General features: G+C 38.0%; 1 protein-coding gene across 1 annotated transcript in view; it reads right to left on the reverse strand.

Annotated features, from left to right (window-relative positions):
- Positions 1-16145, reverse strand: part of METTL8 (methyltransferase 8, tRNA N3-cytidine) — a 102137-nt gene that overhangs the window by 56669 nt on the left and 29323 nt on the right. Inside the window, 1 exon segment of the mRNA XM_045368290.3 lies at positions 1854-2008. Coding sequence (XP_045224225.2) covers positions 1854-1996 — 143 coding nt within the window. The 5' untranslated portion in view covers positions 1997-2008.

Here is a 16145-nt window from a genome sequence, read left to right on the forward strand (position 1 = left end):
GATTGCCTGAGAGCCGGGCAGAACAGAGTCATATTTCTCTTCTTACAAAACCAAATAGGAGAAATATCACTGAATTCTTTTTCTCAGCAAGGAACAGCCCTGAGAAAGAGAATGCTTTCCTAGGGGTAGGTCTCTAAAATGGTTGCTCTGGGAATGTCTGTCTTACACGGTTGCAGATAAGGGATGAAATAAGCTCCGGTCTTCCATAGTGCTCCCAGGCCTATTAAGATGAGGAAATTCCCGCCTAGTAAATTTTAGTCAGACTGGTTGTCTGCTCTCAAACCCTGTCTCCTGATAAGATGTTATCAATGACAATGCGTGCCCAAAACTTCATTAGCAATTTTAATTTCGCCCCGATCCTGTGATCTCACTCTGCGCCCATTTGCCTTGTGATATTTTATTGCCTTGTAAAGCAAGTGATCTCTATGACCCATACCCTATTCTTACACTCCCTCCCCTTTGAAAATCACTAATAAAAACTTGCTAGTTTTGCGGCTTGCGGGGCATCACAGAATCTGCCGACATGTGACGTCTCCCCTGGAAACCCAGCTTTAAAATTTCTTTCTTTTGTACTCTTTCCCTTTATTTCTCAGACCGGCCAACATTTAGGGAAATAAAAAACAACTTACGTGGAATTATTGGGGGTGGGTTCCCCCAATAGAATTTAGACATAATTTAGACAACAAAGAATTTAGACATAATTCTAAATATTAAAAAAAAATTTAGAATATTACATATACTTAGTTGATAAAACAGTGGCAGGATCTGTGAGGACTTATTTTGAAAGTTCTACTGTAGGTAAAATCTTATCAAACAGCATCACATGCTACAGAGAAATCTTCCATGAAAGGAAGAGTCAGCTGATGAGGCAAACTGCATTGTTGTCTTATTTTAAGAAACTGCTACAGCCACTCCAACCACCACCCTGATCAGTCAGCAGCCATCAACATTGAGGTAAGACCCTCTGCCAACAAAAAGATTATGACTCACTGAAGGCTCAGATGACTGTTAGCATTTTTTAGCAAGAAATTACTTAATTAGGTTTGTACATTGGTTTCTTAGACATAATGCTATTGTACACTTAAGAGACTACAGTATAGTGTAAACATGAGTTTTATATGCACTGGGAAACCAAAAAAATTGTGTGACTCACTTTATTGCAATATTTGCTTTACTGCAGTGGTCTCAACCAAACTTACAACATTTTTGAGGTATGCCTGTAATCCTAACCTCAGTTTCCCTCACTTTAAGACTTTCTGACTATGCCCAAACAGGAGTGGTTTTGCATTACAGAGTTGTTCTCATACGGCACATAGTCTGTAACACTCATTGAGCTCTCACAATTTACTGCCTTGTATGGGTAATTATCAGCTTTTTCTGTAAATATCTATCTTTCCAAATAGTGTGGATTCCCTGAAAGCATGGGCGAGAATCATATCAATGTGATCTCCCTGGTGTTCAGTAAGCCGCAGGTACTGATACGCATTTGCCGGATGACAAGTAAGAAAAAGAGGGAAGGGACTGTGGAGCTGCAGGAGGGCCCCACCTAGGAAAGAATCCTCACCCCCACCCAGTGACAGCAGGCAAATCAGGATCAGAGGTAAGCAGGAAGGGCCTGCAAGAACTTCAAGGCTACTAAAAGCACATGGGAAGTTTCACTTTTCCAATTCCATTTGCAATGAAATTCAGACTCGGCAACACTTACGTCAGGATTGATTACCTTAGCTTTTGGACCTCTACAATATGAGTTAGGTCATGAGCTTTAAAAACCCTTTCTTAGTTCTAAATGAAAATAATACCACTGGTGATATTTAAGAAACACACATGGTATCAGACTTAAAAAGAAAACTCACCACATGTTGTGTTCAAAAACTTTGGCTGGGTCAGTTAAAATCCTTGATCCCAGAGGGGCCACTGGGTGGTAACCACTTTGGTATCTGTGTGGCACCTTTCCTAGCCTTAGACAGGAAATGGAATTTCTCCAAATCATGTTCATCCTAAGCAGTACCTAAAAAGTTACAAATGATTAATTAGTCAACATAGATTAAACAGTGTATTGTTTACCTAACACCCAAAACCTGGTTCTAAAGGTTTTCAATCTGAGAAAGCACAGGAAAACTAGAAACTTTTTAATGAAAGATGAGCACAATAGCTTCTCTCCTGAAGTATATTCAGGCCAAGAGATGGGAAAGAAATATTTAGGGTGGGCAACACTGGCTGGCTTTTTTGTGAAAGCCATAGCCTTAACCAACTTTGTTTTGTTAGACATTTTATTTGTTCATTTAATTTTTAGTGCATGACCAAAGCATGTAAGTCCAAAATCTGAATCTGTATACTAAAGACAGTTTTTTTTTTTTAAAGTAATTTTATTTTTGGGGGGGTAATTCTAGGAAAACATATTTCTAGGAAATATTCTGTGACCACTAGACAAAAATCCCAAGTATGGTAGAAGAATAAAAAAACAAACCTGTAACTCTCATTCTCTGTGCTGAAATGAATAATATGAAAATCAGTCAAATAAATAAATATTAAGACAGAATCACAGCAATTCTTAATTCTAACAATACTATATACATATATTTTTAAGAATAGTCAGCAATATGGATGCAAAATAGATTTCCCTGAACAAAATGCATGCTTTGCTGGGCACGGTGGCTCATGCCTGTAATCCCAGCAGTTTGGGAGGCCAAGGAGGGTGGATCACTTGAGGTCAGGAGTTTGAGACCAGCCTGGCCAACATAGGAAAACCCCATCTCTACTGAAAACACACACACAAAAAAGAAAAAATTATCAAGGAGTGATGGTATGCTCCTGTAATCCCAGCCACTTGGAGGCTGAGGCAAGAAAATCGCTTGAACCCAGGAGGCAGAGACTGCAGTGAGATTGTGTCACTGCACTCCCACCTGGACAACAGAACAAGACTCTGTCTCAAAACAAAACAAAACAAAAATGCATGCTTAAGGCCAGGTGCAGTGCCTCACACCTGTAATCCCAACATTTTAGGAGCCCAAGGCGAGAGAGTTACTTGAATCCAAGAATTCGAGACCAGCCTGGGCAACATAGTGACACCCTGTCTCCACAAAAAAAAAAAAAAAAAATTACTCGGGGGTGGTGGTGCACGTCTGTGGTTCCAGCTACATGAGAGGCCGAGCCTAGAGGATGAGGCTGTAGTGAGCCATGATTGTGCCACTGCATTCTGGCTTGGGTCATAGAGCAAGACCCTGTCTTAAAAAAAGGAAAAAAAAAAAAGCATGTTTACACCCTAGCTCGAGAGGAGAATCATCTGCTGATTAGCCCAAATCCATCTCCATTTCTGGAAGAATAACAAACATTTAAAGAATATGTCATCTTAATTACATACTTGTAAATGTGTCACTTTAAAATCTTTATGGAAAAGTATTAAAAAGAAGCTCTAAGGAGCTTACTTTTTCCAATAAGAAACCATTGTAATACTGCTTGACATTTCAGTTGTTCATCACAACGTTCAGCCTAATGCTGTCAGCTGTCAGGTGGAAACAGATGCTAAAAGGTGTGTGTATGTAATATGCATCACAGATTATTGGAGGTGCTATTAGGCGTAAAAATGCCATATACTGTGCACTCTTTACCACCCTACTGAAAATGAATAGGTTTAAGACTGTGAATTCCAAAATGAACTGCAGAATGTCAAAAACAGCTCTTTGTACTTTTAAACATAAAATTCAAGATTTTCCTTTTGGAAAAAAAAAAGTGGGGGCATAGTTACACATACCAACAAGACTGTAATGGTTCCATTCAAATGTGACTTAACAGTGATGAGAAATGAAACCTTCAACAGCAAGTGCAGATGCTCCTGTTTCTTATTTGTTTTCCTTCTCCAGTAAATGCAGCTCTTTGGTGGAGGCAAATGAAATGAAATGCTCCACCTACTACCACCTTTACCCTGATGTGCCTTTGTTCTTTTTGCCTGCCAATGTTCCACATAAGACTATCAGTGTTCTATAAAACCCTACCTGCAAAATTATTTTTAGAGCTCTTTCTGCAGTGAATAGTATTCATAAAATCTTCTGTATGCTGAAGAGTAGAAATTGATTACACCTAGAAAGAGAGGCAATTCATGCTCAAAAGTATAAAATGATATAAACGTTTCCTACCCAGGAAAGGCAAATCAAAATGGAATTTCAATCCTTTAAATAATCACGTGATACTTATCTATACCCATCTATATACAGAAGAGGGAAGGAAAAAAAAGTAAGAATTTCTCTCACTATAAATGACCAAGAGCCTCTGTAGACAGAGACAAAAAGATACAACCAGATTGGATTATTAGGCAATTCAGGAAAGTGTCAGAGAAATGTGAATCTTGCAGGCTGCTAGTCTGGGGAGAAAGCATAGTGTGACCAGGGTCTAAATATGTGGCAATTTCCCTACTTAGGCAGCTGTTTCTTTAATTAACCACACAAACACCTTTATTTCATTTACTTATCCATAACAGTTATGCATAGCCTTGCATTGCTATTTATCTTATTACATAAATATATAATAAACATATATAGGAGACTATATAATATAAACACATAATAAAATTATATAAATGCCTTCTTACTTAAATTGCAAGCTTCTAGAGGCAGCACCAAGCTGCTCATGAATTGTTTGACTGATTACATAAAAATGGTATTTGTCTGACATAAGTCTCATTGGATGGAAGTTACTTCATATTTTCCAGGGTGGATCCTAACTAAGATCCTTGCAGTGCGAAGGAAGTGACACAAGAAAGTGACAATATACAGGTAGCTATCCAATTATATTAACTACAATGATTAACAAATATGTGCTTTGTATTATTACTACCATGTTAGCCTAAGGTTTGCTAGGTCATGGTTCAATTTTGTGGGAAAAGAAGGGCAGGGCCAGCCCCAAATAAAATTCTGGTAGAAAAAGTAGGTTTCTGCCACCAGAATGACCCAATCCCTTTATGTACCTTCTCTTAGCTCTTTTTTGGCATACTCTAATTTGAATACCAGTTTAACTCAGATATTATTTGCATAATATCTTATTCACACAAAACTGTGTGAATAAGTAGTATTTTTATTTGAAACAACACAAAGAGGTACAGTTAAAATATTCCATTCATCCAAAAAACGGCAAGAAAGGAAGAACAGAGGAATGAAAAACAAATAGGACAAATAGAAACAAATACAACAAATAAAAACAAATAGGACAAATAGAAAACAAATACCAAGATGGCATATTTAAACCCAACCATATCAATACTTACAATAAATGTAAATGGGTTCTAATTAAAAAGCAGATTATGAACTTGGATTAAAAAAAGTAAGACCCAGCAATATACTGTTTATAAGGCAAGCACTTTAAATATAAAGAAACAAACAGATCAGCATAAAAAAAAGGTATACCATGCAAACACTGCATAAGAAAGCTGGTGGGGCTATATTAACAGACAAAGTAGACTTCAATGAAAAGACTATTACAGAGAAAAAGAGGGACATTTAATAATGATAATAAGCCAATTCATTAAGACAACATAGCAGTCTTAAATATGCATGTACCTAATAACAAAGCTGTAAAATAAATGAAGCAAAAAGACAGAACTTTCTAAAAGGAGAACTTAACAAATTCACAGTAATACTTGGAGATTTTAACAACCCTTTTTCAGTAATAAATACAAAAATAATCAGCAACGAGCTATCAAAAAATCAAAAAGGATAAAGAAGATTTGAACATTATTAACTTGACCTAGATGATATTTATAGAAAGAACATCATATGTAGCAATAGCAAGAATACACATTCTTTTCAAATGAACATGGAGTATTCACCAAGGTAGACCATATGCTGGGCTATAAAACAAGTCTCAATAAATAGATAAATTTGGCTGGCTAGGCACAGTGGCTTATGCCTGTAATCCTAGCACTTTGGGAGGCTGAGGAGGGTGGATCACCTGTGGTCAGGAGTTTGAGACCAGCCTGGCCAACATGGTGAAAAACTGTCTCTACTAAAAATACAAAAAAAAAAAAAATTAGCTGAGTATGGTGGTGGGTGCCTACAATTGGCTGAGGCACAAGAATCACTTGAACCCAGGAGGCGGAGGTTGCAGTGAGCCAAGATCGCGCCACTGCACTTCAGCCTAGGCGACAGAGTGGGACTCTGTCTCAAAAAAATAGATAAATAAATAAAAATAAATCCCAAAGTATTAAAATCATACAGTGTGCTTTTTGGCTACAATAATATTAAATGTTAATATCTTGATGAACTAACTTGTATTAATAAATGTCCCTTCTTATCTCTGGTAATAGTCATTTTCTTGAGGTCTACTTTGTCTGATATTAACACAGGGCTACCAGGTGTCTAATGTAATGTTGTGTATGGCATGTTGTGTATCTTTTAAAAAAATTTTAGTCTATTTGTGTGTTTTTATTTTTTATTTTATTTTTAATTTAATTTTATTTTTTGAGACAGAGTCTTGCTGTATCGCCCAGGCTGGAGTGGAGTGCAGTGGTGCGATCTCGGCTCACTGCAAGCTCTGCCTCCCGGGTTCACGCCATTCTCCTGCCTCAGCCTCCCGAGTAGCTGGGACTACAGGCACCTGCCACCATGCCTGGCTAATTTTTTTGTGTGTGTGTATTTTTAGTGGAGACGGGGTTTCACCGTGTTAGCCAGCATGGTCTCGATCTCCCGACCCTGTGATCTGCTCGTCTCGGCCTTGCAAAGTGCTGGGATTACAGGGGTGAACCATCACACCCGGCCTTATTTGTATGTTTACATTTAAAGTGCTTTTCTGATAGGCAGCATATTGTCAATCCTTGCTTTTTTATCCAAATTCAAAATAATAATGATAGCTACAAAAGTTTCCAAATGTTAAGGAACTAAGCAACACAGCTATAAATAACCTATGAGTAAAAGAACAAATCTGAAATTAGAATATATTTTGAACTAAATAACAAAATTTCAAAATATCAAAATTTATGGGATGCAACTAAAGCAGTGTATAGAGAGAAATTTATAGTTTTAAACATTTTTATTAGAAAGGAGAAAGATGTCAAATCATTAATCTCAGCTTTTTTTTTTTTTTTTTGACAAGGTCTTGCTCTATCACCCAGACTAGAGTACAATGGCACGATCATAGCTCACTGCAGCCTTGAATTCCTGGGGTCAAGTGATCCTCCTGCTTTGGCCTCCCAAGTAGCTAGGACTACACTCATGTGCCACCCACACCTGGCTACTTTTCTTTTTTTTTTTTTTTTAAGAGACAAGGTCTGCCTATGTTGCTCAAGCTAGTCTTGAACTCTTGGGCTCAAGGGATCCTCCCACCTCGGCCTCCCAAAGTGCTGAGATTTACAAGCATCAGCCACCTTGCCTGGCCTCAGCTTCTAGCTTCGCAAGCTAGAAAAATAAGAATAAATTAGACCCAAAGTAAGTAGAGAGAAGGAAATAATAAAACAGAAAGCAATGAAATAGAAAATGGGGCCAGGCATGGTGGTTCATGCCTGTAATCTCAGAGTTGTGGAAGGGAGGTCAAGGTGGGCAGATCACTTGAGGCCAAGACTTTGAGACTAGCCTAGGCAAAATAGTGAGACCTTATCTCTAAAAAAACAAAAAAACAAACAAACAAAAACTTCAAACAAACAAAATTAGCCAGTGTCTGTAGTCCCAGCTACTTGGGAGGCCAACGAGGGAGGATCACTTGAGTTCAGGAGTTCAAGGCTGCAGTGAGCTATGATCATGCTATTGCACTGCATCCTGGGCGACAGAGCAATACCCTATCTCAAAAAAAAAAAAAAAAAAAAAAAAAATAGAGGGAGGGAGGGAAGGAGGGAAAATGAGCAAAGCAGGGAAAAATCAGTCAAAAGTTAGTTCTTTGGAAAGATTAATAAAACTGATAAACTTCTGGCAAGACTGATATCAAACATATGTTTCACAAAACACAAACTTCCAATAATAGGAATGAGAAATGAGATATCACCACAGACCTTACAGACATTGAAAATCTAATACTGGGATATTATGGACAATTTTATTGCATTCATTAGATGGGACAAAGTCCTTGAAAACCATAACTTACTAATAATAACAAAATAACACAAGAGAAAATCTGAATAGCCCTAAATTTATTAATTACATTTGTAATTAAAATCGAAACAAACAACACACCTAATAGGATGGCTGGTATTTAAAAACAGCAGCAACAGCCCAGAATATAACAAGTATTGGTGAGGATGTGGAGAAATTGGGAAATTGGAGCCCTTACTCATTGCTATTGAAATATAAGATGATACAGCTGCTATGAAAAAACATTATGGTGAATCCTCAAAAATTAACATAGAATTACCATACAATTCAGCAATTCTACTTCTGGGTATATACCCAAAAGAAGTGAAAGCAGAAACCAAAGAGATATTTGTACACCCATATTCATAGCAACATCATTCACAATAGACAAAAGGTAGAAGCAACCCATGTGTCCACTGAAGATAAATGAACAAAATGTGATACATACATACATACATACATATATATATGTACAATGGAACGTTATCCAGCCTTGAAAGGAAATTTTGACACATGCTACAACCATGGATGAATCTTAAAGATATTATGATAAGTGAAATAAGCCAGTCATAAAAGGACATATATTGTATGATTCCTCTTGTATAAGGTTCCTAGAGTAGTCAAACTGACAGAGACAGGAAGTGGAGTGATGTTTGGCAGAGGCTGGGGAATGGAGAATTAAGTTTCTAATGGATATGGGAAGGGGCGAGAGGAAATGGGGAGATGCAGATCAAAGGATACAAAGTTGCAGATAAGTAGGATGAACATGTCCAGAGATCTAATGTACAATGCGAGGGTTACAGTCAATATTTTATTATATTTGGGATTTTTGCTGAAAGAGTAGATTTTAGGTACACTTGCCACACATACACACAAAGGTAACTATGTGAGATGATATATTTGTTAATCTACTTGCCTATGGCAACCACTTCACTGTGTATATATGTATTAAAACATCTTCTTGGCCGGGCGCGGTGGCTCAAGCCTGTAATCCCAGCACTTTGGGAGGCCGAGGCGGGCGGATCACAAGGTCAGGAGATCAAGACCACAGTGAAACCCCGTCTCTACTAAAAATACAAAAAAATTAGCCGGGCGCGGTGGCGGGCGCCTGTAGTCCCAGCTACTCAGGAGGCTGAGGCAGGAGAATGGCGGGAACCCGGGAGGCGGAGCTTGCAGTGAGCCGAGATCGCGCCACTGCACTCCAGCCTGGGCAACAGCGTGAGACTCCGTCTCAAAAAAAAAAAAACAAAAACAACAACAACAACAAAAAAAACATCTTCTTGTATACCTGATATATACAATTAAAGAAGAGACGCTAGACACCAAAAAAGTAAAAAATAAATAAAGAGTTTCATTTAGGGAAGATGAAAAAGTTCTGGAGATGGATGAAGTCTAAGAGTATGAAGAAGGCGGCCAGGCGCGGTGGCTCAAGCCTATAATCCCAGCACTTTGGGAGGCCGAGGCGGCAGGATCACGAGGTCAGGAGATGGAGACCATCCTGGCTGACTCGGTGAAACCCCGTCTCTACTAAAAAATACGAAAAAAAAATTAGCCCAGCGTGGTGGCGGGCGCCTGTAGTCCCAGCTACTCGGGAGGCTGAGGCAGGAGAACGGCGTGAACCCGGAAGGCAGAACTTGCAGTGAGCTGAGATGGCGCCATTGCACTCCAGCCTGGGTGACAGAGTGAGACTCCGTCACAAAAAAAAAAAAAAAAAAAACGAAAAACAAAACAGTATATAGAAGGCAACAGAAATTTCCACAATTCCTGATAAGGTGTTTCAGTTTTTTAAAATTTACTATGTGAAAAATCTGAGAACGTGGTCCTGACCCTTCACTTAACTCAAACTAATGTCACATAAAAGGCATACATTGTACCAACTTTGCCCACAGGTTCCCATTTTCAGCTCACCATCCTATGAAGCTCCTTCCTCTTGAATCCTAAGAAGGCCAAAATGAAACAGAAAAAGCATGACTTTAGGGGCATGCCGCGTGAGATCTTAACGCTAAGGCTCAGTCATGAATAGGCAATGGCTAAAGCAATCACTAAGGAACAGACAAGAAAGAAAACGAAACTCATTCAAGTATTAGATTGACAGTGTCGTTAAAAATCGCATTTATTACGCTACCAAATATAAAGCATACCAAGAAAAGCTGACAGACTTCCTGCCAGCTCTAGGTGTAGGTAGGTATGTGCCTATTTTAGAATGTAAGGAAAAGAACAAATGTATAAAAGGACTTGGGTTCAGCATACATAGTAATCTGACAAGCCAAGGGGAAGGTGGTTTTAATAGGTTCCAGTTTCCTGAGCAGACTACCACCACAATGAGCACAGTGGCAAAAGCAGCAGCCTTGATACAGAAGGCCAACGTGTGGGGAGCAGCTCTCTCCCCAGCTACCAATTTTGGCTAGATGCTTTGCCTACCACTAAAATGGAGTCCTTTTCACAATGATTCATACATCTGCCTGACCATATCAACAAACTATAACATATGCTACAGGAATAGGTAAAATGTGTGTAATGCACATGACAAAATACCTCTTAACTGCAAATTTTGCTTTTGGGGAGCAACAGTTTTGAGTAATACTGTTTTTTTTTTTAAAGAAGGATTTTAATAAAAGGAAAGACTCCATAGTATATTTTGCAAATTGAAAAAATACTTTAGAAAGTAAAGGCTGAACACAGTGGCTCATGTCTGTAATCTCAGCACTTTTGGAGGCCAAGGCAGGAGGACTGCTTAAGCCCAGGAGTTTAAGATTAGCCTGGGCAACATAGACAGACCTCATCTCAAAATAAAAATAAATAAATAAAAGGAAATAAAGCATCAATTCCAATATATCTTCCATGTAAATTTCATTTTTTTTTTTTAGAAAAGTTAAATAGGTACCATGTGTGATGACCTATCCTCAGCACTTATATAGAGTATATTATCTTATTTAGCTTCCATTCCCTATCAAGGGGTACTGTTTTAAGGAAAAAGCCTATAAAGGACGAAGTAAACTAACAGGCCTAAAATCACCCAGCTAAAAATTGACAGAGATTCAATTCCAGTCCAAGCATCTAATTAAAGAATCCACATTCTACCTTTTTGGATTTTTTGTTTTTGCTTTTTTGAACAGCATTATTATTCACATACATATACCCCATTTGCCTTCTACTTTTGTATACCACATATACAAGAAGGATCATGTTACTGACTCCCCAGTCTTTAATGGGGTTGCTAATTTGTTGTAACTGATTTCGGGAGGCCCAGAATTCCTTCTCTCCCTTCATCTCTCTCAACTGTTTTTCTCTTGGGCCTTAATCGAATAGCAAGCAAGCAATGCCATTGGTAGCCAGCAGTCCCCAGATTTAGGAGAGCACAGTCATTCTCTTATTTGGCTTGTCACATTACTATAAATGCTGAACCCATATATAACAATATGTATAATATGTACTCAAATCTCAAGGTGCAGACAAAGGGCTCTTGCATCACCTAAATAATGTAACATTTTAACACCCAGGTCTTTTCACTGGTTTGATTTTGCAGGGCTGAGCAGTAGAGACAAAGAACGGCTTCTTAGTTCCCTTGCTTTTTAAGCTGGTTCCTAAGACTGCTTTCTTGCATTTTAATACTACTAGAGGAACACCAAAGAAATAGAGCAAATCGTACTGCTGTTTGTATGAATCTATAACAATTATCCTTGGGGCACTTAGCTAGCTCTAGGATAAACTATTTGTAAAATTCCCCAAGGATGATTCCCAGTTGTCTCAGCTTGCTGCAACCCCAGGGAGAGGAACTGCTATTAACCATACACTAAATGCCAGTCCACCATTTAAAAGTTAACTTCCCTTCAATGTTTCCTGACTTCTGAGTATCCTTTAAATAAATAAGTGAGACATTCATGTTTTCACCTTTGTAACTGTTTAGCATTTCTTCTCATAGGGGAAGCTGGTACAAAGGTTTTCATTCAGAGGAGCAAACATCATCTAGAATTAAGTTGCACTAAACATTACCTGAGAGGCTAGCATTAATGAGAACAAATTAAGCGCTACTGCTGTACTTTTTTGGAGAGTGAAAGCTGACAGGTAAGAAACACTTAAGTATCAACTACACTGCAGTGAAAACTGAAGCTTCAATTAACCCTGGCAATTTCAGAGAACTCAGAGGGTGACCATCTGCCAGGCAAACAGCTTAGGCAACTCATGCATCTTGTTTTAATCTTTCTTTGGATGATTATAATTTCAGGGTATAAATAAGGTTATTAGCAAGAACAGAACAACAACAATAATTACAGTAAGTATTTGCAGAGCACTTTGATCACACTATGACGTCAGTAACTCTGCAGCTTCAAAATGGGAATCTCATGCTTAGTATTTGTTCTCCATGACTGCCCTGAATGGTGGCTACATGATACACTCACTCACACAAAAAGAGGCAACTGGGACTCAGAAGTTAACTCTCTAAGGGATTTAATGTAAGCTCATCTCAAAGCCATCTCAATCTAAAATATCTGAACTATTCTTATTTCTCTGGACATTGTTTCTAAACACGTTATACTGGGCCAGAATGAAATTGGTTTTAACTTATTTACCTGGCATTTCACATTTAGACTTCTGTGTACAGAAGAGGAAAAAAGCCTGGATTCTTGATGGCATCATTGAACAGGTAAACCAGTGATAGTCTATCTCTGGACTTCTTGCTAGGTGAAAAAAGTAAATCCTTTTGTATTTTAGCCACTATTAGATTTTCTGTTATGTAATATGTATTATTGTTAAGTCCTGGGATTTCAGAGACAAATCCATCTGTTTTCTGCTCTCAAGAATTACCATTAAGTGAAGAAGAAAGAGATGCAAACAAAGAGTCCTGACATTATATATAGTAAAGGTAAGTACAAAATGCTATTGGAGCACAGAGGAGTGAATGATTAAGTCTACTAGTGGTGGCTCTGAGAAGCTTTCTGGTGGAGGCAATATTTGTGCTGGGTATAGAAAAATGAGTAACATTCCACGGAGAAAAGGGTAAAAGCCAGGGAATTTCAGGCAGGATGATTAGCACAGATAAAGATTAAACAGGTATGAAAACATGGAATATTCAGAGAATAAAAAGTAATATAGAAAAAGGTGCTGACCTAAATAATTCTGGATATTAATAGTGTCTATAAAACTAAAGGCAATAGGAATGGTAATAAGCACTGTACTCTAGTTGAAAAAGGGTTAACAATTCTGAAATCAGTACACAAGGAAATCAGAATTGAACAATTAGTAAGTAGGTGATACTTGGTAGAAGCCAGGTTTCTCATTGTTGGAGTGGGAGGTTACAAACAAAGGGAAGAAAAGGCTAGAATAATCTATATGGTGATGGCTTAGAATGTGAGTCATTTGTATGCACTCATATTTAGCTTAATATACATAGGTTACATATAGAAATATTTGTAGATATGTATGTATACATTGATTAGTATACACACATATATTTCCTTACTCTGTCATCTGAGAGGGCCTAGAAGTCACCACATCCCGGTGGCAACAAGCACACCCAGTACTCAGATCTTCATTTCTAACCATTCTCTAATAAAACAGAACCATGGCTCCTTGGAGAAATGGCTGATTCTAGGATTGAGGCAGAGAATATAAGATGAGCCAAGAGCGTCTTATAGTGCCAGAAAGTAAGGAAGTGCACACACACACCCCAAAAAACAAAAAACCTACAGTGCTGAGGGTATTGTCAAAAGGACACGGGAGCCAACTGAACGTGCACCCAATGGCCAAAGCTAGAACACTCTGACCAACAAAATAAAAAGTAGTTTTGGATTACAACCCAAAGAATAAAATAAATATCCAGGTATCCATACTCATATAAATGATTAAACAAATAAATGAGGGAGAAGAGAGAAATCGTCCATGCAAACAGTTACTAAATAATTTATGTAAATAAACACTCTTCCCTTAAGGAGGTGGAACATAACTCCTCATTAAGTGTGGGCAGCACATAGTGACTTCTTTCTAAAGAGTTCAGTGTGGAAAGGGGGAAAAAATAACTCTGCAGCGGAGTAACTTGACAAAGACTTCCTCAGCCAGGTGATCAAGGTTAACAAAAACAGTGATAGTGCTGATAGTGTGTATTCTTGCTTTGATGTGATAAAAACAGCACTTTACCTCTGTGTTCTTTCTCCCCAACCCCCATAACTTCAGTCTAATCATAAGAAAACTATCAGATAAACCCCAGTTGACAGACATTCTATAAAATATGACTAATACTCCCCAAACTGTCAAGGTCATCAAAAACAAAGTCTGAGAGACTGCCAGAGCCAAGCAAAATAAGGAGACATGATAACTACATGTAATGTGGTGTCCTGGATGGAATCCTGGAACTCAAAAAAGTCATTAGGTAAAAAGTAAGGAAATCTGAATAAAATATAGACTTTGGTTAACAATAATGTATCAATATTGGTTCATTAACTGTAACAAATGTACCACAGGAATCTGTTACTAATAAGGGAGACGGGGTATGGACTATATGGAAACTCTCTATACTAACTTCACAGTTTCTTCATAAATCTAAAAGTGTTCTAAAATTAAAATAAAACAAAATAATTTTGTATGACTACAGACCATGATGTAAGGGGCAGACAGGTGGAGTGGGGAGGTAGTTATAAGGCTGGAAAGTTAGGCAGAGGCCAGATAGGAATCTTTATGTATACCAAATTAAGCAGTTTGAATATTTTCTCGTAGGCAATGCAACAAACAGAATTTTAAATAAGAGAGCAAGGTGATGAGATCTGTTCAGTAGTCCCCCCCCATCCTGTCTGCAGGGGATAGGTTCCAAGATCCCTAGTGGATGCGTGAAACTGTGAATAGTAACAAACCCTATATATACTGTGGTTTTTCATATATATATATATATATATGATACTTTAATTTACAAATTAGGCATAAGAGATTAACAACTAATAAAATAGAACAGTTATAACAATATACAATAAGTTATGTGAATGTAGTCTCTCCCTCTCTCTCAAAATAGCTTATTATATTGTATTAACCCTTCCTGTGTTGATGTGAGATGATAAAATGCTTGCATGATAAGATGTAGTGAGGTGAATGATGCAGGCATCGTGACATAGTGTTAAGCTACTATTGACCTACATCTGAAGGAGGATCAGCTGCTTCAGGTAATCCTGGATCATGAAGCCATACGGTGTCAATGGTTGGCTGTCAGGAGCAGATGATGACTACCGGGGAGTTAGAATTTACAGAGTAGATACACTGGACAAAAGAGTGATTCACTTCCTGGGCAGGACAGAGTGAGATGGTGTGATATTTCATCATGCTACTCAGAATGGCATGTAGTCTAAAACTTCTGCCTTGTTTACTTCTGGAATTTTCCATGTAATATTTTCAGACCATGGTTGACAGTGGGTAAATCAACCATGGAAAGTGAAACCATGGACAATGAGGGACATTATTTATAAAGATTATAAAGATTTATAAAATGTATTTATATCAATTATAATGGCCTTAAAACTACCAATGACTGATCAGTGAAAATCAAAGTTCTGGGACCAGGACATGCATAGCATTTAAAATCTCCACATACAATCTTGGTGTACACTGAGGATTGAGAACCACTCAGACACAGAATTAATGAGAAGAGAAAGAGGCCCAAGGCTACACACTAAGTCTATCAGATCATGAGAGCTAAAGAAAACAGTGGCCATGAGTATCAACGAGGGCACACATTCAAGTCACATTTCAGAGGCAGAATCAATGAATTTCTTGCAGTGACTAGATGTAAAAGGTGCCTACAGTGAAATAGGAGACAAGGTTTCTGGCTTACTAGCTGAGTAGATGTTGATGGTATTCAAAACAGAGTTCACACACACACACAAAGGCTGGATAATGGTGGGATGAAGGTAGGGAAGGGAAGATAATGAGTTCAATTTGCACATGATGAACTTTAAGGATCCTACAATATATTCAAATGGATATCCCCAATAAGTAGTTAGAAACAATCCATGTGAGTGGTAGGTGCTAAAGATGTGTATCTGGGAGTCAAGTCCTGGGTTTACAGGTGGTGGCTGAAGTCAAGAGGAACTGATCAAGAAAAAAAAAAAATAGGGC

This window comes from Macaca fascicularis, chromosome 12 (genome assembly GCF_037993035.2).
Source record: "Macaca fascicularis isolate 582-1 chromosome 12, T2T-MFA8v1.1".
In the NCBI taxonomy this organism is placed as follows: Eukaryota; Metazoa; Chordata; class Mammalia; order Primates; family Cercopithecidae; genus Macaca; species Macaca fascicularis.